General features: G+C 44.7%; 1 protein-coding gene across 1 annotated transcript in view; it reads left to right on the top strand.

The window, feature by feature from the left end:
* SIK2 (salt inducible kinase 2) overlaps positions 1-17,872 on the top strand; it is a 167,180-nt gene extending 149,308 nt beyond the window's left edge. The window contains exons 10-15 of the mRNA XM_069080260.1: positions 3,076-3,304; positions 3,691-3,975; positions 4,147-4,310; positions 10,213-10,323; positions 10,871-10,962; positions 11,768-17,872. Coding sequence (XP_068936361.1) covers positions 3,076-3,304; positions 3,691-3,975; positions 4,147-4,310; positions 10,213-10,323; positions 10,871-10,962; positions 11,768-12,383 — 1,497 coding nt within the window. The 3' untranslated portion in view covers positions 12,384-17,872. The remainder of the gene's footprint in view (positions 1-3,075; positions 3,305-3,690; positions 3,976-4,146; positions 4,311-10,212; positions 10,324-10,870; positions 10,963-11,767) is intronic.
* The last annotated feature ends 4,321 nt before the right edge of the window (positions 17,873-22,193 follow it).

Genomic DNA, 22,193 nt, shown 5'->3' with positions numbered 1-22,193 from the left:
CCAGAGCTTCTTGTGGACCAAAATGATTATATGAGGAAATGGGTTAATCATATATAAAAACATTCACTTCCCAAAATCCATACTGTAGTTAACTAATACAGCTAGAGAATACCCTTTCTCAGAGAATCTGGTGAGCACAAGCTTTTCCTGGGTCCATTTGGTGTGCCATCAAGTTGCCCTCTTCCAAAGATGACCTGGGGTCAGGTGGGCAAGGGTCTGAGTACCAGAAAGAAAGGACACTATGAATGTCTGCTCTTTTAGGAAGCCTAAGCTCATTTCTAAATGCACTTCTACCTTTTAAGTACAGGGCAAACCTGTTGCTGTTGATCCTTCATTCTCAAAGTGGATCAATGACATGATGAGGGCAGTGTCTTGACTTGTGCATGAATTAGATTTAAGTGAGGTAGAGCTGTGCAGCCCATAGTAGTGCCTGTTCAGACCTTTTATCTCTGTCATCCGAGAAGCAAAAAGTAAAAGTTGCTTTTCTCCAGGAGTCACAAGAGTGCATAGCAAATTTTTGTGAGTGTCCAAGTGGTTGTAGCCGATCCACTCTGATATCAACATCAGTCCCTGCTCACTTGTAAGATTTTAGTAGAAATTCTAAATTAAACATTGTTGAACAGCGACATACTTAGTCATTGCTTCACCCTCCAGTCTTTGCAATACGACCTTATTTGCTTCCCCATCTTTGTGTCTTTGGAGCCCCTCAGACGAAGTAGAGGCTCCATAAGTTGAATGGTTACGTGCCTGGTGTAGCAGCAAGCACCCCAAGCGCGTCCTCAGGGTTTGCTGCCCATACAGGTTCTTGGATCTGCTTTGTTAAAGGAAAGCAACTCAAAATGGGTTAACAAGCTTACTTTAATCAGTCAGACATATATCGTTTACCTTGTTCAGGGGAAATGGTCAGCACCCCGAACTTCAAAGCATACAGGCAGAATTATCAAGACAGAAACAGATCAAGTAGACAGCTTTCCAAACTGTCCAACCATTACATCCATACCCAGTCAACATCTGGGTTTCCACATCTGGGTTTTTCAAAGCCAGGGGACTCTCAACAACGGCTTCCCAGAATTCAGATCAAATCACAGAACACTTCTCAAAGTGAGTCCCAAAACAAAGCTATACATCAGGGCTTATATAGCCTTCTCCTGGCTCAGAGAATGTAACAACCTTATTGACTCACTGGCCAATCAAGAAGTATCTACTGAAAAACAAGCCTCCCTCCCCAGGCTTCAGGTGCATTTTAGCCTAGGGGCAGGGAAGATCTTCCAAATTTGCATTCCCATTACACCTGGACAGTGTCAGAAAACTGAATCAGCAGAGTATGAACAGGTCTCAAGCCACAGTGGAGTTACAAGATGCTTCTCAACAAGCCGCTTGGTTCTGAAACGCTTGAGCCACCCAAGAAAGGGAGAAACCTGGGGAAAGGCCAGGCTGATAATAGAAGGAGCCGTCAGGATTAAAAGTTGTGGGGTGCCAGGGGACTGGGCAGGCCCTGAAGGAACACTCCTTTTGAGACCTCACTTGACTTCTTCTCCAAGTGCTCTTTATTTAAAATGCTGCAGCCATCTCATTCCCAAGGATGGCACAGCCCCAAAGCTATTTTCATGGCATAACCTCTGCACAGGCAAACAAAGGTCTGACTCACCCAAGTCTCCCTCTCCAAATAAAGAGCCTAAAATTCCTCCAAAACGATTGGCTACAGGGAAGGGGAAGTTTCTGGCATAGGAAGGTCCCACGTCACCTCACATATGGGTCTGTCTTGCTTCCAAAGGAAATAAGCATTCTACACCGTCTTCCAGGTGAAAGTATTGCTTAGCGCTGAGTCTCCCTGTGACTGGCTGTTCTTCAGAAGCTGTTCTCAGGGTGTACATGATTACACAAAGTGGGGGGGACAGAGAGTATCAAGACAAAGACTTGCTTTTTCTTGGAGCTCTTACCATCCAGGCGAGAGCCAGACTACAGTTTCCTTCTGGATGCTTCTGTCCACCCTGCAGTGGGTCATTCAAGTGTAAGTGGGCCTTCTTGGCAACAGCTTCTAAAAGCATGGCTTCACCATGCCAGATTCTCACCTCTGAGCAAGACTGAGCTCACCTCTGCTGGAAGTGAGATGTAGATTATCGTTATGTGTTGTCCCGTGGAGAGTGAGTTCAGTGCTCTGGCATTCATTAACCTCTCCTAGATTTGGAGGCATGTAAGTCATTTATTATTCTATAATGGAAGGCACTGACCATTTGCAGTATTATTTCAGGCCTTTGTTGTGTTTCCAGCCACAATGGAGAATGTTCGCACTTATGTACCACAGGCACATGGGCCCAATAAAAGTTAAATCCAGTGGGCAGGAAGTATGATTGTGGGCACAAAAGTGTGCTGGGAACCTTCTAGAGTAGTTTATGACTTCAAAACATGAAGAATATTGGAGGTTCCTCCGTCCTGAACAGTACAGCAAATGAATTCTTGTTCCTCACTACCACTTCGCTTCTTTTCCCCCTTATCCTCCCTCAAAAAATTAAAAACGTGGTTAACTCCAATATGGAGTGCCTCTGAGAAGGCAGAACCACAGGAAGAACAGCCCCAAAGGAAATGCCAGTTTGTGGTAGAGCAGGCCTTTATCTTATGGACAGCACGGCAGTGGTCTTACCTGAATCTTTGGTCCTAAATCTTTAACAAAATGCCACGTGAGGATTCTATATCTCACTCAGTTTGCAGTTTGCTCCAAAGTCCGTACCATCTTAGGGCAACTAGTGGCACAGTGCATAGAGTGCCAGGCCTAAAGTCAGAAAGATTCATCTTCCTGAGTTCAAATCTGGCCTCAGACACTTACTAGTTCTGTAACTCTGGGTAAGCTACTTGACCATGTTTGCCTCAGTTTCCTCATCTGTAAAATGAGCTAGAGAAGGAAATGCAAACCACTCCAGTATTTTTGCCAAGAAAACCCCAAATGGGATCACAAAGAGTCAGACATAACTAAAAAATGACTGAACAACAACTGTGCCATCTTCTTTTATAGAAACATCCAGTGTCTCAGCAGAGCAGTGACTGATGAATTTCACTCTTATACTCTTGATATTGTAGGTGAATGGTTGTCTCCTGGACCCAGTGCCCCCCATAATGATGAGAAAAGGATGCCAATCACTGCCTAGTAATATGATGGAGACCTCCATTGATGAAGGAATTGAGACAGAAGGAGAGTCTGAGGACGACCCCAGCCATACATTTGATGCTTTCCAATCAACACGCTGTGGGCAGAGACGTCACACACTGGCAGAAGTGACCAATCAGTTAGTTATGATGCCTGGCACAGGTAAATGTTGACATAGGAATCAGGTCAGACCTTCAGTGTTTAAATTGTACCCTTACCACCTGAGAGTTGTTGGTTACATTTAAGAATCAAGTCCTGAGTTTTAGTCTGTTTCATTTTTTATATTACCCAGATAGCACCAAGATAAAATCCCAGAACTTGGCATATCTGGACCTTTTAAGGAATTCTCATCTGCCGGTGCTGTCCCCATTATATTTGTTCTCAAATTTGAAGATTGGGAAAATAGTTCATTTCATTCCTAGAAGATTTAGCCTAGGAATGTGAAGAGTTTATGAAACGATTGATTAGTTAGCTGGTCGTGCTATACATCACATGCCCAAAGAAAGATTTACTGGTTCTAGTTATACCTGTTTTGTTGGTTCTTGAAGGAAAAGTCTTTTCTGTGAACGACCATCAGTCCTTGGGCAGTGTGGATTCTGAGTACGACATGGGCTCCATTCAGAGGGATCTGAACTTTCTAGAGGACAACCCATCACTGAAGGACATCATGTTGGCCAATCAGCCTGCACATCGCTTGACACCTCCTTTCATAAGCATCCAACCTGCCAATCCAGCCATGCAGGTGCTAAGCTCCCAGAAACGAGAGGCTCACAACAGGTCCCCAGTGAGCTTCAGAGAAGGCCGGAGGGCATCAGATACCTCTCTCACACAAGGTAACTCTTCTCTTCTCTACTTTTCTACCAATTTTCAAAATTATAAACAATAGGAGCTAAGTGGGGCTTTGTAATCATATGTGTTAGATTACTTACTGAAAGGCCTTGAGTATTCATCTGGGCTTTTTGTAAATCTTTTTTTTCCTTTTTTTTTTTAAATTTTCTTTTCAGGGCTTGTAGCATTTAGACAGCATCTTCAGAACCTGGCTCGAACCAAAGGAATTCTTGAACTGAACAAAGTCCAGTTGCTGTATGAACAGATGGGCTCAGAGGCAGAACCTAGTTTAGCATCAGCTGCTCCTCAGCTCCAAGACCTTGTCAGCAGTGCCTCACAGGTGGGTATTGGAGGCCCTTTAAATAATGTGTGCATGTCCAAATCCCACAGTAATACTGGAAACACATAACTATAAACAATTCGTCCTTCTGTCCAGAACCTTCAAGTAAGCACCTAAAGGTTAACCTAACCTCCTTCTTCTTGTTAGCTTAGGTTAACATCACTAATGACACCCACAGAACTAAGCATTCCTAACTCAATTCCACAGTTTAGACCTCTGGAGCCTTAACTTTTTCATACAAAAGGTACTGAATCCCCATACCATCCTCATACTGTTTCATCCACTTAACTCTTATTCTCTCAACCCTAGTGAAGATGAAGTCTTAGCTCCCTAAGCAATCCACCTTTTCCCATTTTTTTCCTTCCATATCCACTTTCATGGACTCCCAAATTCCAATCCAGCTCTTCCTTTCCTTCCATTATGCTTTCTAGAATTCTGTATCATTAACAAACTCCCCCTCATCTTAGACTTCTACTTCTTATGTTCGCTGCACATCTGGCACTGAGAAGGACCTGGATTCCTCCTCCCTTTCTTCTTAGCCCCCCAGAGGTATTGCATTCCTGGCTGTCTTTTCCAGTGTTGGATACACCTGCCTTGATGACCTTCAGTTTTCTGGTCCAAGAAGAGTAGGTTTAAGCCTTGCTTCCTGTTGCCTCTGCTGCAGCTTCTCAGCATCCTTCCCTCCAGTGAAGGTCACTCTGTCCACATGTATCCTCATGGTAGTTACCCACTGGTCTCCAAGTCATTCTCTCTTCTTTCTCATGAAGTTCAGTACCAGATTTTCCTCTGTGCCTCATTCCCTCTTATCATGCTAGATTACTTCATCTTGCAAGTTAATGATCCTTCATACCTCATTTAGGTCAAAGTTCCTTAGATTCTTCAACTGGCCTACACTTTCATTCCACCTCATCCCCACCCAGGTCACGCCCTTGATCTCACTATTATCCATAAGTGCTCTACTTCCACTTCAAGAATTTTTAAATTCTCCTATCCAACTGTGACTTTTATATCATTTCCTCTCTCTCAATGCCTTGCTTCCCCTAAACCTATTTTTAATGCTCATCATGACTCATGACCACATCATGACCCACATCAACTATGATCTGACTTCACTTTCCACTTCCTTTCCCAGTCTTAAATCTAGAATTTGCCAATCTCAAAGCCTGGCTTATACCTACCATACATACACCTCTTCCTCTCCTACTTATACGCTGCTGATTAGAACTAGAGGAATCACATAACCATACTGAGTGAGCAGCAAATGTTAGCTATTCTCAACTGGGCCCTTACTACACCAAGGCAGTCTTTTACTCCTCCCTAATTATCTCCAACAGATTCTTCAGAACAGCTATATTAAGACTTGTCTTCTCTCCTCAAGCTTCCTATATGACTTACCCCCACCATTATCCTTTTCAGGAATGGACATAACCTTATTCTTTACTGAGGAAATAGAGGCTAATTAATCACCATTAACACTCTCTTCTCTCCTAGATTTCAAAATGTCTTGGTATCACCCATTCTTTCTTCCTTTCCTTCAGTCTGTGATGAAATAATGTCCCTCCTCTTCACCAAGGCCACCCCTACACTTATACCCTTGCTCCCATTTCTTCCCCCACATTGTCCCAAAAATCATTTCTTTTCTCTAAGCTTCAGTCTATCTATTGGCTTTTTGCAAACTGCATATGAGCATGCCCAGGTCTCCCCCATCCTTAAAAAATTCTGACTTAACCCTACCATGCCTTCAGAGTATGACCTTCCCTCTCTCTCTTTTCTCAGTTGAACTCCTGGAAAATGAGCAGCTGCTTGCTTTCATTGCTTCCTGTTTTCTCCCTTACTTCTCAGGCCCGTGCCGTCTGACTTCTGAGCTCATCACTCAACTAAAATTGTTCTCCCTGAAGTTACCAGTGATCATAATGACCAGATCTAATTGGTTTTTTTCTCAGTTTGTACTCTTTTCTGCCTCTGCAACATTTGATGCTATTGACAACTCTCTCCTCCCTGGGTTTTTGTGACATTGCTCTCTCTTTGTTCTCCTTCTAACTGTGGGTATCTCCTAAAGCCGTGAGTTCACTGATCATTTCTGTACAAATAACTTCCAGTCAATCAACAAGCATTTAAGGATGTGCCATGTGCCAGACACTGGGGTTACAAATACAAAGAATAAGGCAAACTAGGCCTACCCTCAGGGAACTCACATTTTAATGGGAGAGGCAATTACATACATATATATTTACAAAATATCAAAAGATTGAATACAAATAAATACAAGATAAAGGCACTAGCAACTGAAGAATTAGGAAAGGTATCATGTAGAAGCTGCATCGGGAAGCAGGAGAGGGACTCTGCGAGGTGGAGATGAGGAGGGGGGTGCATTCCAGGCATGGAAGATAGCCAGTGCAAAAGCCCAGAAGTGCGATGTGGAGCGCCATGTGTGAAGAGCACAGAGAAGGCCGAATAGCCTGGCTGGTAGAGTTTGGGACAAAGGGTAATACACAGTGAAACTGGGAAGATAGGTTAGAGTCAGATTGTTCAAGACTTTAAAAGCTAAACATAAAACTTTAAATATTCTCTTAGAGTTAATAGGGAACCACTAGAGTTTGCTGGGTAGGGAAATGATGTAGGCAGACCTTGACTTAAGGAAAATCACTTTGGCAGCTGCGTGAAGGATGAATTATAGAAGGAGAGAGACCTAAGGCCTTGATACCTCTGAAGAAGCTAATGCAGTAGTCCTAGCAAGAGGAGATGAGTTTCTGAATTTGAATGGTGGTTTGATGAGTTGAGAGAAAAGAGGATCCATATGAGATATATAGAGGTGGCACTGGCGGGATTTGGCAGCATGGGACACGATGAGTCCAAGCCGACAACAAGGCTGTGAAAACCTGAGTGACTAAAAAGCCTGCCCTCCGAAGTGCTGGGGAAGTTTGGCAGAGGAAAAGATAATGAGTTCTGAGTTTTGTGTAAGACCTCCAGTTGAAAATGTCCAGTAAGCTTGGTGACGTAGGACAACCTCAGGGAAGATGCCAAGGCTGGATTTGTCAGTCTGTGAGCCATCTGAATACACACATAGTAATTAAACCCCTGGGAGCTGATGGCGTAACTACAAGAGTGTAGGGGGAGAAGAGAGGGCCAAGGATAGAACATTGGGGTATAACTGTGGTTAAAGGGGAAATGATACAACACACAAGCCAGCCACTGAGGAATGGTCAGACAGGTGGGTGGAGGTCAAGTCCTGAAATCCTAGAAGAGAGGAGGGAGTAGCCTCAAGGACTCAAGAACTGAGGGGGATAAACAACAGACTTGGCAACAGAGAGATCATTGGTGACATTAAAGAGAGCAATTTCAAGTTAAATAATTAAGTTGGAAGCCAGTTTGCAAAGGCTGAAGAGCGAATGAGAGGAATGACTATATATCTAGCCCCAGACACTCTCCTGAGCACCAGTACTGCACAACCAATTAATAACAAAACACAAGCGCCTGTGTTTGGTATTTAAAGCCCTTCCTAATCTTGCTCCAGCCTGCCTTTCCAGACTGAATGGCATTACTTCAAGCTGTCTGTGATCCAGCCAAACTGGCCTTGCTGTTTCTCTCACAGCCCTTCACCTCCCGTCCCCGTGCCTGTGCAGAGCCTGTGCCTCATGCCTGAACAGGGTTCCTTCTCGCTGTGCCTCTTCCATTGCTCAGCTCAGGTGATGCCCCCCCAACCACTGGTATTCACGTAGAATTAGTTCCTCTTTAGGATCATGAGATTATAGACCTAGAATTGGAAGTGACCTCAGAGCTGGACATCAGAGTCCAGCCCCCTCCTTTTATGGACCAGCAAAGTTACACAGGCAGTAAGCGTCAGTGGCAGGACTTGAACCCAGGTCTTGTGATTCTAAAACCAGTGTTCTTTCCCCTGTACCAGGCTGCCTCCATTTGCTTTGCATAGAGGTTACATTTACTCATGTATGAGTGCATTGTTTTTCTTCACAGAATATTGACTCTCCAAGGACATACAGTTTTATTTTGTCTTTACATTCTCACTGCCTAACACAAAGCTCATTCCTTAGTATGGATTTAATACCTGCTTCTTGATCAATTGAAGGTGTGAGTTCGGTGACCCCACAGCCCACCTCTGTCAGGGAGGAGGTCATAGAGCAGTATTTCTCCAAGTGTGGTCTAGGGCTCCCTGGGGACCCCAAAACCCTTTCAGGGGTAATTAATAGCAGGAAATTTTAATTTTTAATACAGTGAATAATGATAGATATAACCCACATAAATATCGGCCCTTCAGAATCCTCAGTAACTTTAAGAGTATAAAGGAGTCCTGAAACCAAAAAGATTGAGAACTACTGACATAGAGAATACGAGATTCCGCTGTCTTATTGTTTGTTGATTATTTTTAAAACTTTATAGGGTTGAACAGTTTGTAAAGACTCTTCCAGTAAGGTGTTTCCTATGCATGTATTAACATCAGACAAGATTCCTTAATGGACACGACAGAGATGGCTTTGACAGTCAGTCCTCTGATTATTAAGATCAAGTGAGGCATTAAACAGGGGCCGTGTGTGCTCTCTGAAGGTGTTTATTACAGTTGTAGAGGATGTCAGGGCAGTCCTCTGCGAGTTTGCAGGGACATTGTGCTAGCTGCTGCAAGTCCTAAAAAATGGGAGAGCAGTGGTTGTGCAGTGAGATCCACAACACCCAAAGAATCCAACTGAATAATCAAGTGGATGAGGAATGCCTGTTGTCCAGAGTATGATATGCTGTTGGATCTACAGTCTGTGGAGCTGGACCCCCAGTCCGTAGTGTCTTGGGCAGGCACTACAGATGCATTATGATGAGCTGGGCTCAGAGTTAATTAGGAAAAAAGGGAGCAAGCTGTACTACATTTGGGAAATTCTGCAGCACCCAGGCTTGTTCCTAAAAATTAAAAAAAAAATTTTAACACCAATATTGTTTCTATGATGCTTGTTGTTGTTATTGTTTATTCATTTCAATCATGTCCAACTCTTCATGCCCCCATTTGGGGTTTTCTTGGCAAAGACACTGGAGTGGTTTGCCATTTCCTGCACCAGCTCATTTTACAGATGAGGAAACTGAAGCAAATGTGGTTAAGTGACTTGCCCAGGTCCCATGGCTAGTAAATGTCTCAGGTTGCATTTGAACTCAGATCCTCCTGACTCCAGGCCTGGCACTCTATCCACTGTGCCACCCAGCTGCCCCAGTAAAGAAAACAAAAACCCATTTTTAACATCAGTCCTTTTAATATGATGTTATGTGGTTGCAAATGTGGAGAGCTATAGCCTCCATCAAAACAGAGTCATCCCAAGTGCCGTGGAGAGACCACACAGAAGCATGCACAGACTTTAGCACAGCACCAGTGCTGAGCCGGCTTGTAAGGGTGGCATGACAGTCATCAGAGGGATATGTCAGCAGAAGAGCAGGAGATGGCCAGCCTCTGTGCTCCCCTGAGCCCACGTGGCAGCACAGCTGCCAGGAAGGCTGTTCCCTCTCCTCCCCTCCCCCACCCCCACCTCAGCTGCTGGGGAGCAGCGCTGGGCAGTTTAGGGAAAGACACAGACACGGGTCCAACATCACTATTCATCCCCCTCAGTGAAATTACAGATCTGTCTGAGGAACACTGAGACATGCTTGTGAAGCAGCAGAAGCACCAGGAGTGCAAGAACCATCATGCCAGGTCCAGTGTGGCCTAGTGCCTCTGGAGTAATTCGTAGTCTCCTTTCGATGGGATGTATTTCCCCCTTTTCTGTAAACATGCCACCAAGGGGTTGACCCTCCATTGCCTCGGTGCTACATTATGAAGAGTTAGGATTCTTCTCGATAGCCCTTCAGGTTACTGAAACTAAGACCCTCGTACAGAATTTTAAGTTACTTTTCTTTCTCTTCTTCCCCTCATCAGGAGGAAGCCACTGAGCCACAGGAAAATGCTTCTGTTTTCCCTAACACTGTGCATCCACAACTGTCCAGACGGCAAAGCCTAGAGACCCAGTACCTGCAGCATAGACTCCAGGTGGGATCCTTCCCCTTCTTCCTCTGCCAGGATCTGCCAGTGAGCAAAACAAACATTTGCTCCGGGAGCTGCTGCGTTCTTATCGTTATGTGCTCTTTGTGGCTTCTGGGAATGTAATTAGACACATGCCCTGGGCATTCAGATCTGTCATCAAACCCCAGGAAAATAAATGTCCTTGAGGTATTGATCGGTCAGGGCCAACCTGGCCATCTGTGTTTTCCAACTGACCCTAATCTGAAAAAGTAAATAATTTATTTTTCAAACCTAGTAAATCCTTGTTGCAATTCTTCAAATTATGAAAGTGAGTAACTAAGGAATGAGAAGGGTCAGAACTGAAAACAGCTGTCAGTCCTCCTGATTCCATTCCATCTTTACCTGTCAGGGTCTGCTGCCTTCTTGTCAGTGACTTAACCATGACATCTTAGTCTCATTCCCAACAAAGATTCTAGCTAATTCTTCAAGATTATCCTCCAGACCCAAGAAGTCTTCACTGATATATCCTGGTAAGCTCATTTTTCCTGAGTTGCCTTGTTTAAATTTGTTGCAGAAACCCAGTCTCCTGTCCAAAGCACAGAACACCTGCCAGCTCTACTGTAAGGACCCTCCGCGGAGCCTGGAACAGCAGCTACAGGAGCACAGGTGAGGGTCTTGGGTCAGAGGTCACTGGGCCTGGCAGAGCCGCTGGGAAGCCCTGCCTCAGGGGGGTTAGATATGAAGGAGGAACGTCCTCTGTGAGTCCCTCCAGCCAGGAGAGCTCCTGGTTCTGCAGCACATTAGCTGAGGCATTGGCCTGGCAAGGAGTAACAGGCGTCACCTGCGCCTCTTAATCCTCTGGGGGTTCTTCTCCACTGTCTGTCGTGGTCAGCTTCTGGAGAGGATGGTGTAAACCAAAGGAAGTGCTGCGTGCTCCTGAGGGGGAGCTGGTCAGGCGTGCCTTTGAGGCCGGGTTCTCAGAGCCTCCTCAGGAGGCTGCCCTGAGGAGTCCGTTTTTGTCAGGCCTGACTCCCCCAGTTTCTAGGTTCAGAGCTTAGAAACAGTGCTTGCGACTTTGAGGAAGGCCAGGAACACATCCCTGCTGAAACTCTGGCCAGCTCCTTGGGCCATTCTTTGTCTTGTCAACAGGTGGTTACTATTTTGTAGCCAGGGCACAAGTCCTGGTTCTGTCCTAGCCCTCTGGCTTTACATAGAAGTTCCAAGTCTGAGAAGCTGAGAATCAGAGCTTGGCTTTATGTCAAAGGGAAAAACTTGGGTGACCCTCCACTTTGGTGGGAAGGGGGAGAACCTTACATTGGTTTCAGAAGTAAGGAACAGTTGCCATTGTTGCTTTTCTCCTGGGAAGAGAAGGAGGTTGGGAGGCTTGGGAGGCTTGGGCTGGGTCTTCATTTTCATTAAAGACAGAATCTCCTGAGGTATTTATTCATTCCTTTTACTGTCCCTGATTCAGGCTCCATCAGAAGAGACTCTTCCTACAGAAGCAGTCCCAGCTGCAGGCGTACTTTAACCAGATGCAGATAGCAGAGAATTCCTACCCAAGGCCAAACCAGCAGCTGCCGCTTCCCCACCAGGAACAGCTCTCCAATCCTCCGCCACAGCCACCCCAGCCACCCCAGTTCGGCCTGGCCCAGTCACTCAGCCCAGTCCTAGAGCCTTCCTCAGAGCAAATGCAATATGACCCCTTCCTCAGCCAGTACCGTAAACTGCAGCTCCAGCCCTTGCCCTCCTCCCAGGTTCCCAGCTCCCCTCCTCCGCTGTCATCACAGCTACAGCAGCAGCCACCACAACCGCCAGCAGCCCCCCCTCCCTTACCATTCTCTTATCAGACTCGTGAGCTGTCAGGTGCTGCCCCCCCTGAGCCAGACTACCCTCCCCCCTGTCAGTATTCCATGGACCCAGCTCAGCAAAGCAATGTAGCATTACCAGACTGTCCCAGGAGCTCTGGGCCAAGGGAGTCCCCCTCCAACTATGACCCACTAGCACTCTCTGAGTTGCCTGGACTCTTTGATTGTGAAATGATGGAGGCTGTTGACCCACAGCCCAGTGGCTATGTCCTCGTGAATTAGCCCCAGCACACACAGTGTTCATGTCAGGAAGCAAGGCAAGCAGGGCAAAGGAAAAGAGTGTGAAGTTTTGTTTTTATTCCAACCTTGAAATTCACAGCTTATTTTCCTGCATTTCCCCTAGTGGGGAGATGTCATGTTTGCCCAACTGGAACTATCAGGACCTGGCTGAGGCTGGGTGGTTAGTTCAGCCTGGCCTTGTCCACAGGAGCTTCAGAGGCAGGTACTGAACGTAGTTGTTAGGCTGAAGATCATGCCCTTTGGGCAGTTGAAGCAGACTTGAGGAAGACTCGGAAAATGATTTTGTAGGAAGAAAGGAATTCACACCTTCATTTTATACCAAGTTATACCAGTCAATTATCAAGGGAAATCTGGTGAAATCAAGAACATGGCATGGCCTATTTCCTGGCAATAAAAGCAATATCTTTTTCACTGAAATAAAGCAGCAAAGTGTTAGGCACTAAAAGGTAAATCAAGAATGCTTATGGATTGTGGGTACACAGGTGATTTTAAAAGAAAGTTGTATCGTGGCATTGAATTGTGGAGTGTGATGAGCTTTGTTCTTGGACTAATAAGTAATAGCATTTCACCTATGTTGGGAGAAGCTAGAGATGAACCCCTGATTTGGGCAACTCAGCTCCCTCTGGTCAACAGGGGCACACCTCAGAAGGTGCAGATCCCTGCAGAGGGGACCAGCCCGCTGGGCTTGGGCTTGAAGGATTGCCATAACTATCAGTCAGTGCTCTTTGTTCTCCAAAGATATCATCTGTGTAACAGAAAGGAGAAATACTGGAAACATCATGAAGGCCAGCCCTGAGCAGAAGAAAGAGCAGGCTTCTCGCACACCTTGGGAAGACTTCTGGTCTCAGAGCAGCTGATCAGCAGGGGTCTCATGGTCTCTTAAAAAGTAATAACTGTACTTTAAATTTACACTATACGTCTCTAGTGGTTTATTAAGCTTTGTATGTTGGACAGTGGTGTCGGGTTTTAGCACATGTTAAGGACAAGCAAAGATGGCGGCAGCGGCGGCATCCCATGCGACATGGGAGCAGCACCATGCTTTCTGGGTTCTTCGGCAGACAACAGCGCCCCATTGTATCCATGCTGAATCCAAAGTCCCATCAGAGCGGGTGTTCCACCATGTGGGATACAGAGTGGTTGTGTCCTCTGCTGCTCTGACTTGCTTATCTGCTTAAAATGTTAAACGTATGACAGCAATATTCAGAGAACTCTGGATGTGGTAACCATTTCACAGCAGACCAGCTGCCAGTCACTTGACATTCATTAGTAGAACTTAACCTCACCTCAGACCTTAGAATTTGTCAAAAATAAGTCAAAAGCAAATGTGACAAGTCTCCTGTATACCTAGAATTAGTGATCACTAATTGGACAGCCATCACCCAAGTGTTAGAAATCCAGTATTAATGATGTGGAGTATCCCTGTCCTCAGAGTGGCTACTGTGCCACAGAGCAGATGAACACAGTAAAGCACAAAGACCAGGGACCCTGCACTGCCCTGCAGGGAGGTATATGGCCAGGATGGACCACCCCAGCTCACTCCCCCTCAGCATTGTTTCTGAGGCCCAGTTGCAGGCTCGGCGGAGACGGCTCCTCTCTCCTCATGTGCTCAGCATTCTGGGTCAGATGGAATCGGGCAAGCAGCACTGACCGCCGCCCCCACACTCCTGGGCTGGGTGGCAGGGGGTGAAGAACTAGTTTTTGGTTAGCTTCTATGTGACAGAAAGAGGCTAGTGGAAAGGACAGAATCACAATAATTTAAAAGTCATAACCTAGGGAGAACAACAGGTCTTCATTTATCTAGAACATGTGTACAGGGAGGCGGGGTCTTTACACTTAAGGCTTGCTATGCACATAGAATTGGGAAAGGTGATCGGAGGTGCTTCTGGGTAGGACTACCTACCAGCTGTCACATTTTAAGATTCCACAGAACTTAAGCCAGAAGGAAGAAGTTTTTTGACATACATAACAGCAGTTGCCTTACATTGCTTCCTAATTTGCTACATGACAGACATTTATTTTATTCATTGTGTTCTTTTCTAAGGCGATATTGATCTCTTAACTGCTTCAAGTCTGCAAACAGTTGCAGATCCTAAAATGGCTTGATATGTTTAGATTGAAGGAGGATGGATGTGTTTTCAAAGATATACTAGTGTTCTCTGGTATTTATGAAATTGAAATACTTTCCATTTTGAGCATAGGAACCGTTTCAAAAGCATAGGAATTTTGTTGGCTACAGATTTACATCTCAGTCCTCCCTCCATATCCCTTTCACTCAGACAACTGACACAATCTCTCCAGAGGCCAGTTGGGTAGCTGGCTGCCCCCCAAGAACTCCCACAGGGTTGTGTGGCACTAGAAAGACCCATCCATTGAAAAAAGAAACGGAGAAGTTATTCAGAGGTTAAAGGCAGCAGGGACAAAGGGGAGAAATAGTGCAACATTCAACAATGTGGGCCCTAAGAGTATTACCAAATAACATAGTCATGGCTGGTGAGGAAATGAAGCCTCTCCTACCTAGCTGGTCTTTGTAAACCAAATACCAATGTGTTTCAAGGAGAAATCAATAAATTCCTATAATAATTTATATTTACTGATGTTTCAGCTGATAAGCAGAGAAGATTCTTCTTACTGGCTAGTTAGCTCTACGTGATTAGGTCATTTGCTCTGTTCCTTAACCAGTGACCTATAAACTCCATATAGTTTTCTTTAAACAAATACTAAAATAACACTAAAAGGACATAGTACCACTGTATATTGATGCTACTTTGAAATAGCTGCTTCTGTTTGCATCTGTTTAACATTAGCAGAGTGTACACTACTGTATAGTAATTATTAGCTTCGTTATCTTGTAATAAGAGATGCCTCTGAAGAAACTTTGGTGAGATGTATATGGGGTAAAAATTTCACATGGAGGAAAGTGCAATATGTGTGTGGTACATTCTTTTTATTTTTTTTTCTTTTAGATCATGGGGATTAGTCTTTTGCTTTGGGAAAAAATGGCACCACTACTGTGAATTGCAGTCGGGTGCATTTATCTTTAGTATTTACGTGCAGCTGATAGGCTGGACCCTGTAATGCAGTGTATTTCTACAGAATAGAGGATGGATCTTCTGCTTGTAAATCGGCGGCTAATGCACACCAGCAGGCCAGACTCAGCACCAGCTCTCTCCCCTCCTTTCAAGCATTATTTTCCTACCTTTTATAACTTAAGGGGATGGACAAAGGACAAAATGTGCATCTGCCATAGTAGCCCTTCATTATCCAAGAGACAGAAAACACCTGGACTGCCACCAAGGAGAGACATGACTCAGGGACTCAGCCCATCCTAGTGGAGACCATTTTCACACCTTCCTCTGAACTTGATGGGGATGAGGGAGGAGAAAATTTGATCACCAGTCTCTTTAGGTACCATTTTCCCCTTGGAAACTGACAGAATCAGGGGAGGATTGGAGAGGGGATGCTTATGACTACACACTAAAATACTGTTTGGGAGACTGGGAAGGCCCAAGGCTACCATTAAAGCATGGACCTTTTCTTTTTGTTTCCATTTTGGCTTCATGATTAAGGAGAGGTAGGTGACTCCCCTCATGAAATCAATTGAGAGAGGCCTGGAGCACAGACCAGCTTGAGTACTGGTGAGAAGTGGTATATATGGACCCATTAGCTATAGTAATAATGGCCTCAACAGACATCACCATTTGGATGAGGTGGTAACCTTCTTTTCTGGTTGCTCAGAACCTATACTCGAAGTATTACCTTTGTACCACGCTGTGTGCTGCTGCTAATTACCTTAGGATCATAAGCTTTGGGTAGGGAGGGAAGTACTGAAATGCAGTTCATCCCTAAACCTTGATTGTATTACTTAGCATCTGGGGCAGGGATAATAATGGTAGCATATTCCCAGCCATTTCTAGTTTTACTCCTGCTGCAACTGGTTAAACTCTTAGGTACAGGCTCATTGAGACATCCCCCAGATAGGTGTAGGATTATGAAAAATTTCATTTCCCTGATACTATTGCCTTTAGACATAATAAGACTGTCACAATCAAACCACCTACATTTTAGGCTCCTAGAGTTTTCTGTTCTACATGTCGCTCAGAAGGCAATGTCGGACCATTCTACTTTAGCTCACTTTAAAATAAGTTCATGCTCTGAATAACTTGCATTCCAAATCTGATGAGTCATTAACTTTTAAAAAGCAACACTGATGTAATTTACCAATATTGGTCTTACAAGCCTGATACAAGTTCCCAATTTTGACCTTTCTTGTTCTCACTTTAACGTCAAAGGTGGGGAAAGAGGGGGAGTAAATATTAGGATGGAATAATGCTATCTACAGAATTCATTGCTCCCTCCCTACATTTGGGACTTAATCATCTGATTTTAGCAGACTAATTCAGAGGCAGATGATCCATCCATGATGAGTGAATATATAGCATGACTTTAAAAGGTGATTCATATATTACATCATTAAGATTCCTTGCTTTGGTCTATGTGATCTTGCTGAAGTCAGAGGGGTGGACCAAATCCTTCTAAGATCCCTCCAAGTTACCATAACGACCTTCCTGTCCACCATCACGTATTCCTGTTTTGCTACATTTTCTCCTAAAAGAATGCTTCCTGTAACTTGGCTACATTTTTAGAGTTGTTCTATCATAGCTTCAGAGATTTACCTGAGGAATTTTAAACTTCAGCTAACAAAAGTTTCAGACCCACACCTCTTCAGATAAGATTCCCCACTACTGGCTGATGAGACCTTTTCAGGAATAAAAAAAAATAATTTGTTTTGATTGGACAAAAACTTGAAATTCTTTTTGAGGGCGAGGAAGGAGGATGTTTCAAAACAAGTAGAAATATATGGTATCATCACAAAATTATCCCAAACATAAGCAGTGTTAAGTTGGCAAAGTGGTTTGTCACTGACAGTATCTAAATAGTCATATCTAGATATGGTTTAGACCATATCTAAACTGAATGAGTTTTTACCTGGACTAAAGCAGTTCTAGCAGTGGTAATACATAATTGTTGGCAAGATATGATAGAAAAGGAAGAAGATGGCAAGAATTAAATGCTATCTTCTCTTTTTGTACTGCAATAAAAACCAGAATTACAGAAAAGGGCAAAATAAGCTGCATTTATTTCTGAGGGTGATTATTCGAGCTGGTCTATGAAAGAGTTCATTTTGACAAAATTCTGTCTCATCATGAATTTTTCCTTTTTCATTTTGGGTTTTTTTTTTAGCTTTTTGGTGAGTTTGATGATTTGGGGTATCTTGAAAACAAATCAGAACTCTTAATGTGAAAAAAATCAAAATGTATCCCCCGTCACCACTCAGTGTTAGGAAATTGTTGAAAATGCAGTGATCTTTGTACCAAAAGGTAATTTAATGGGGTTGTTTTCTGCAAGGAAAATGTTTTTATGTGTAATCCCTGTTGAATTAACAGAAAATAAAGGCAACAGTGTTTTTATTAGCACTTGAGTGAGCTGCATTTCATAGGGGCCTGACACTCCAAGGTCTTTGGACTGATTGGTATCTCTTCCACTGGCTTAACTCCTTTGCTGTGAAGACCCTACATGGCATTGTAAATGTGTGTGGAGGGGGAGAGGGGAAGGTGGGGGTTGTCCTATGAGCTCCAGGGCTTATTTCAGGCAGCAAAGGAGAGTGGATAATGTGCTCTCATTGACGTCAACAGGGTAAATAATACCTCGCATGTGTTGCCCTTTATAAAGCAGACTGCTAACCACAGCAGAAGCAGTGCTGCCCCACCCCCAAGGCCCCTGCCTTAGCTCCACTGTACAGAGGCTTGACTGGAATCTAGATCCCAAGGTAGGGCCGTCTCCATCAAGACTGGAATGTGGAGGCTAAAGTTGACAATGGGTTATAAAGCAACCCCCACCTGCACAGATACAAGACTCCCTAGTAAATTTATATGAGACGAAGGATAGAATGAGCCCCCTGGTGACCCTTGGGTCACGTGATTGGCTCTCACATTCAGACACATCCCTATTCTGGGGGAGCCACTGATCATGACCAACGAGGTGGGCCTGTTCTGAAGGCCAGTTTTCTGGCCAGACAGTACTCTTGGTACATAATACTGAGACTTTTTTTTAACCTAGAATGGTGCTTTACATGTCGTGGGCATTCACTCAGATGTTTTTGGATGAATGAGCTTGCCACATTGCTAATGGCTGACTCACTGGATGTGTGTAGGCAGCAGAACCTACAGAGCTTCCTGGGGATAGAAGGGAATAGATCCTGGCCAAGAAGCTCCTTCCCCACAGTCAGCCTATTAGTAGACAAGGGAGTCGATAAATCAGACGTTTGCATTTGTACCTGCTGACCACCCTTGGCATAGCAACACCATGTTTTAATCATGCTTCTGTGGCCCATCAAATTCTATGCCATTTTTAAACTCCTTAGTCGCAGCCAAAAACACCAGAGGCAAAACAAGTTTGCTGAGTCTTTGACTACTATTTGTCATTTCACATTTGCTCTTTTCTTTTCATGTTTGCCTTTCCTGCTGTCTCCATCCTCCTAATATCCTGGTATCTAGAAAAATCATTTTTCAATTTGAGAACCTGGCAGCATCAGAGGTAGGGAGCTGCCCAACCTCACAGACTGTTGCCATCTGTAGGTCCTAAGGCATTCAGACAGTAAGTCCAGTCACTTGTCCATTGATCCCCATTTCAGTCAATGATCTTTTGGAGCCAGCCAGGTTTGGCTGCAACCTTTGGGGAGGAGGTGTGCAACTAAAGAAAGGAGCCAGCCCTGGGGTCCCTATTGTGCTGCATGGCTGGGATAACAAAACTCCATTCTGCCAATTCCCATTTAAATTTAAAAAACTATACAGCATGATTCATCAAAGTTACTACTTTTTTTTTTGCCTTTTTTTGGAGGGCAATTGGGGTTAAGTGATTTGCCCAAGGTCACACAGCTAGTAAGTGTTAAGTGTCTGAGGCAGGATTTGAACTCAGGTCCTCCTGACTCCAGGGCCGGTGCTCTATTCACTGAGCCACCTAGCCACCTCATTACTTATTCCAAAGTCCTTCCATAATGGGAGTAAAAGTTAAGCAGTGCCTCTTCCTAAGACTTAACTATATCAACTCGTTCAATGCAATATTTATGGAAGTATATTACAAAGTAGAACTCAGAGTAACCTTTCTTTCAGCTTCTTTATGACAAACTGAGAGCAGCTAGGTGGTGCCCTGGATGGAGTGCAGGGCCTGGAATCAGAAAGATGAGTTCAAATTCAGCCTCAAGACACTAGCTGTGTGACCCTGGGCAAGTCACTTAATCCTGTTTGCCTCAGTTTCCTCATCTATAAAATGATTTTGAGAAGGAAATACCAAACCACTCCAGTATCTTTACCCAGAAAACCCCAAAATGGGTCACAGTCAGACACAACTGAAAATGACAAATATCAAAGACAAACTGAAGAACTCTGCTTTTCTAACTTACTCATCTCCTCCCAACCCCCACAAGCCAGGACCCTAGTCTCAGTGTAGGCCTGCTTGCTTATTCTCTCCAAGTGAAAAGCTGGTTTTGCCTGTTTGCCATTAACATCTACAGTGAGAGGCTCAGCCTTTAAAGACAGGATTATGGAGGTCTCTGGCCACAATGATAGAGGTAATCCTTCCTCCTCCCCAACACTGTACCAGAGCTCTTATTGAAGCCCCCTTGTAAGGCATTGGCCCTCAGAGCCAAACAGGAAAAACCCTTCCCTTGGGTAGGGGAGATCGCCTGCCAGTCCCAGTTACCACTCTAGAGATGACGACGGAGTAGGAGGGGAGGATGCTGAATCTTGAAAGGGGACGGGCTTGCGGTCCTGACAGGTGTTAGCCTCAAGGGCCATCCCTCCAGCTGCTGCTGGCCTTCACTGGAACATCACTGGTTATTCAAGTCCTAGAAAGATGGGTGCTGGGTCACAACCCACGAGGGGCTGAGCCTTTCTGTTCAGATTTGTCTTGATGTAGCTAAGCAGCTGGCTCTTTGGATAATCTCTGGCAAATCAACCATTATGAGCCTGGCAAGAAACTGTGCTCAGAGAGAGGATAGAGTTCCTAGAGAATGGGGCTGTCCTTAGGCTAGGCAGGAGGTAATTGCCTATACGGTATAATCTGAAGGATGCCAGGAAAAGCCATATCCTCTCTCAAAAACCTACCAGTGATACCTTACTGCCTTGTTGTCAGACATTCTTACCTTAGGTTAATGCAAAACTCATGAGAGGTAACCTATTAAGCTTTTAAGAGTCATCAGCACTTCAGGATGAATTAGTCCTACCAGTATCTACTGTCCAGTGGCAAGCTAGTCTAGCTCAGGCTTGGAGGGGGAAATGGTAGCATTCAAAGCACTCTCTTGGCAGGGTGGGCTTCATTCAATAGTGCTACAAGGAAGACGCTGGGGGGAGAAGGAGGAGGCATTGTTTGGGGAGGACTGGGAGGGGAGGGAGGCCCCACGACAAATCACTTGCTTCAAAGAGAAGCAGGTTAGTGTTATAATGGATAGAGTGCTAATCCTGAAGTCACAAAGAGCTGAGTTCAAGACACTACCTCTGTGGCCCCTGACAAGTCATTCACAACTTCTTTCCACCTCATTTTCCCATCTACAAAAAAATGGGGATAAGATGCCTTAACTCACAGGATCCTGAGGATGAAATGAGCTGCTTTTGCCCACCTTAAAGTGCTAAATGAGTATCAGCTGCTATCTCAGCTGTTCTAGGAACAACTATAACAGCTCTAATAAAATTAGAATAGGAACGACTGTCAACTGTAAGCCCTTGGGGCAATTCCTGAAGGCAGATGGCACCCAGGGGATCCGTCACATTCACTTCATCTCTTACAGAAAAGAAATGTGGGTCTCTGAGGTATAAGGACTAGGCCAGGACAGAGGGGCACCAATCCCTGGGCCAGTGGCCACTCCATCTCAGGATGCTCCATTGCCTGGAGTGGGGGAAGGGAACTAAGACATGCAGGAGCCAAGAACACAGAAAAAGAATATTCACAACCATTAACATCAGCCTAGGAATAGAGAGCCAAAATGCCACGAAGCTCACACAGGGCCATCTGAAAAAGGCATGAGGGTCGTTGTACAGCAGGGTCAGGGCTAACACTACTTCAGAAAAGCCGCCATGGCAGCATTCTCTCCAGAGAGAAGGCCAGGGCCAGGAGCATCGAACTGTTTGCATTTTCTGTATCGTTCTTTTGCATTAAAAGGAATGCATTCTCATCATGCTGGCCTGAAGTGACAGATCGGCTTGGAGCAGTGGATGAATAGATGGGAGACAGTTGGGAGACTCATCTTAGACTCTCTGGAGCCTTTCTTGTTGTCTCTCCTTTCCTTCCTTCCCTCCCTCCCTTTGGATGGGGAATGCCCATATTCCATCATAATGATCCACTGGAAAGTACCTAGGGAAGAAAAGCTGGGGTCCAGCCCCAGCTGTGTCACCAACAAGCTGTAAGGGCTTAAGCAAATCAGTCTCCAGGCTTCAGGGTTTGTTTGTTTTCCACTGTGAGGCTAATACGTAGCAGGATGATTGTGGGGGTCCAGTGCATTTCACAATCATAAAATACTATGCAAACTGAAGTATTTTCTTTTGAATCTCCAAAGCTGACTCCCACAAGCCCTGCCTTGTAACCTCTCCCTGTTTCCCATCTAGCTCTTTCTTACTAGACAGCGCTGTTCATTTGCAAAAATTACCCCTTTGGCCTTAGTGCTCAGTTAGTTGCCTCAAGACAGACAAGGGGAATTAGTCTCTCCTCCTGATTTCCCGAAACTGGGAGTTTTAGCCCGCA

Source organism: Petaurus breviceps, unplaced genomic scaffold (genome assembly GCF_028583685.1).
Source record: "Petaurus breviceps papuanus isolate PSGF00001 unplaced genomic scaffold, PetGlider_PUasm1.0 91133, whole genome shotgun sequence".
NCBI classification, from domain to species: Eukaryota; Metazoa; Chordata; class Mammalia; order Diprotodontia; family Petauridae; genus Petaurus; species Petaurus breviceps.
This window is presented reverse-complemented; position numbering and strand designations above follow the sequence as displayed.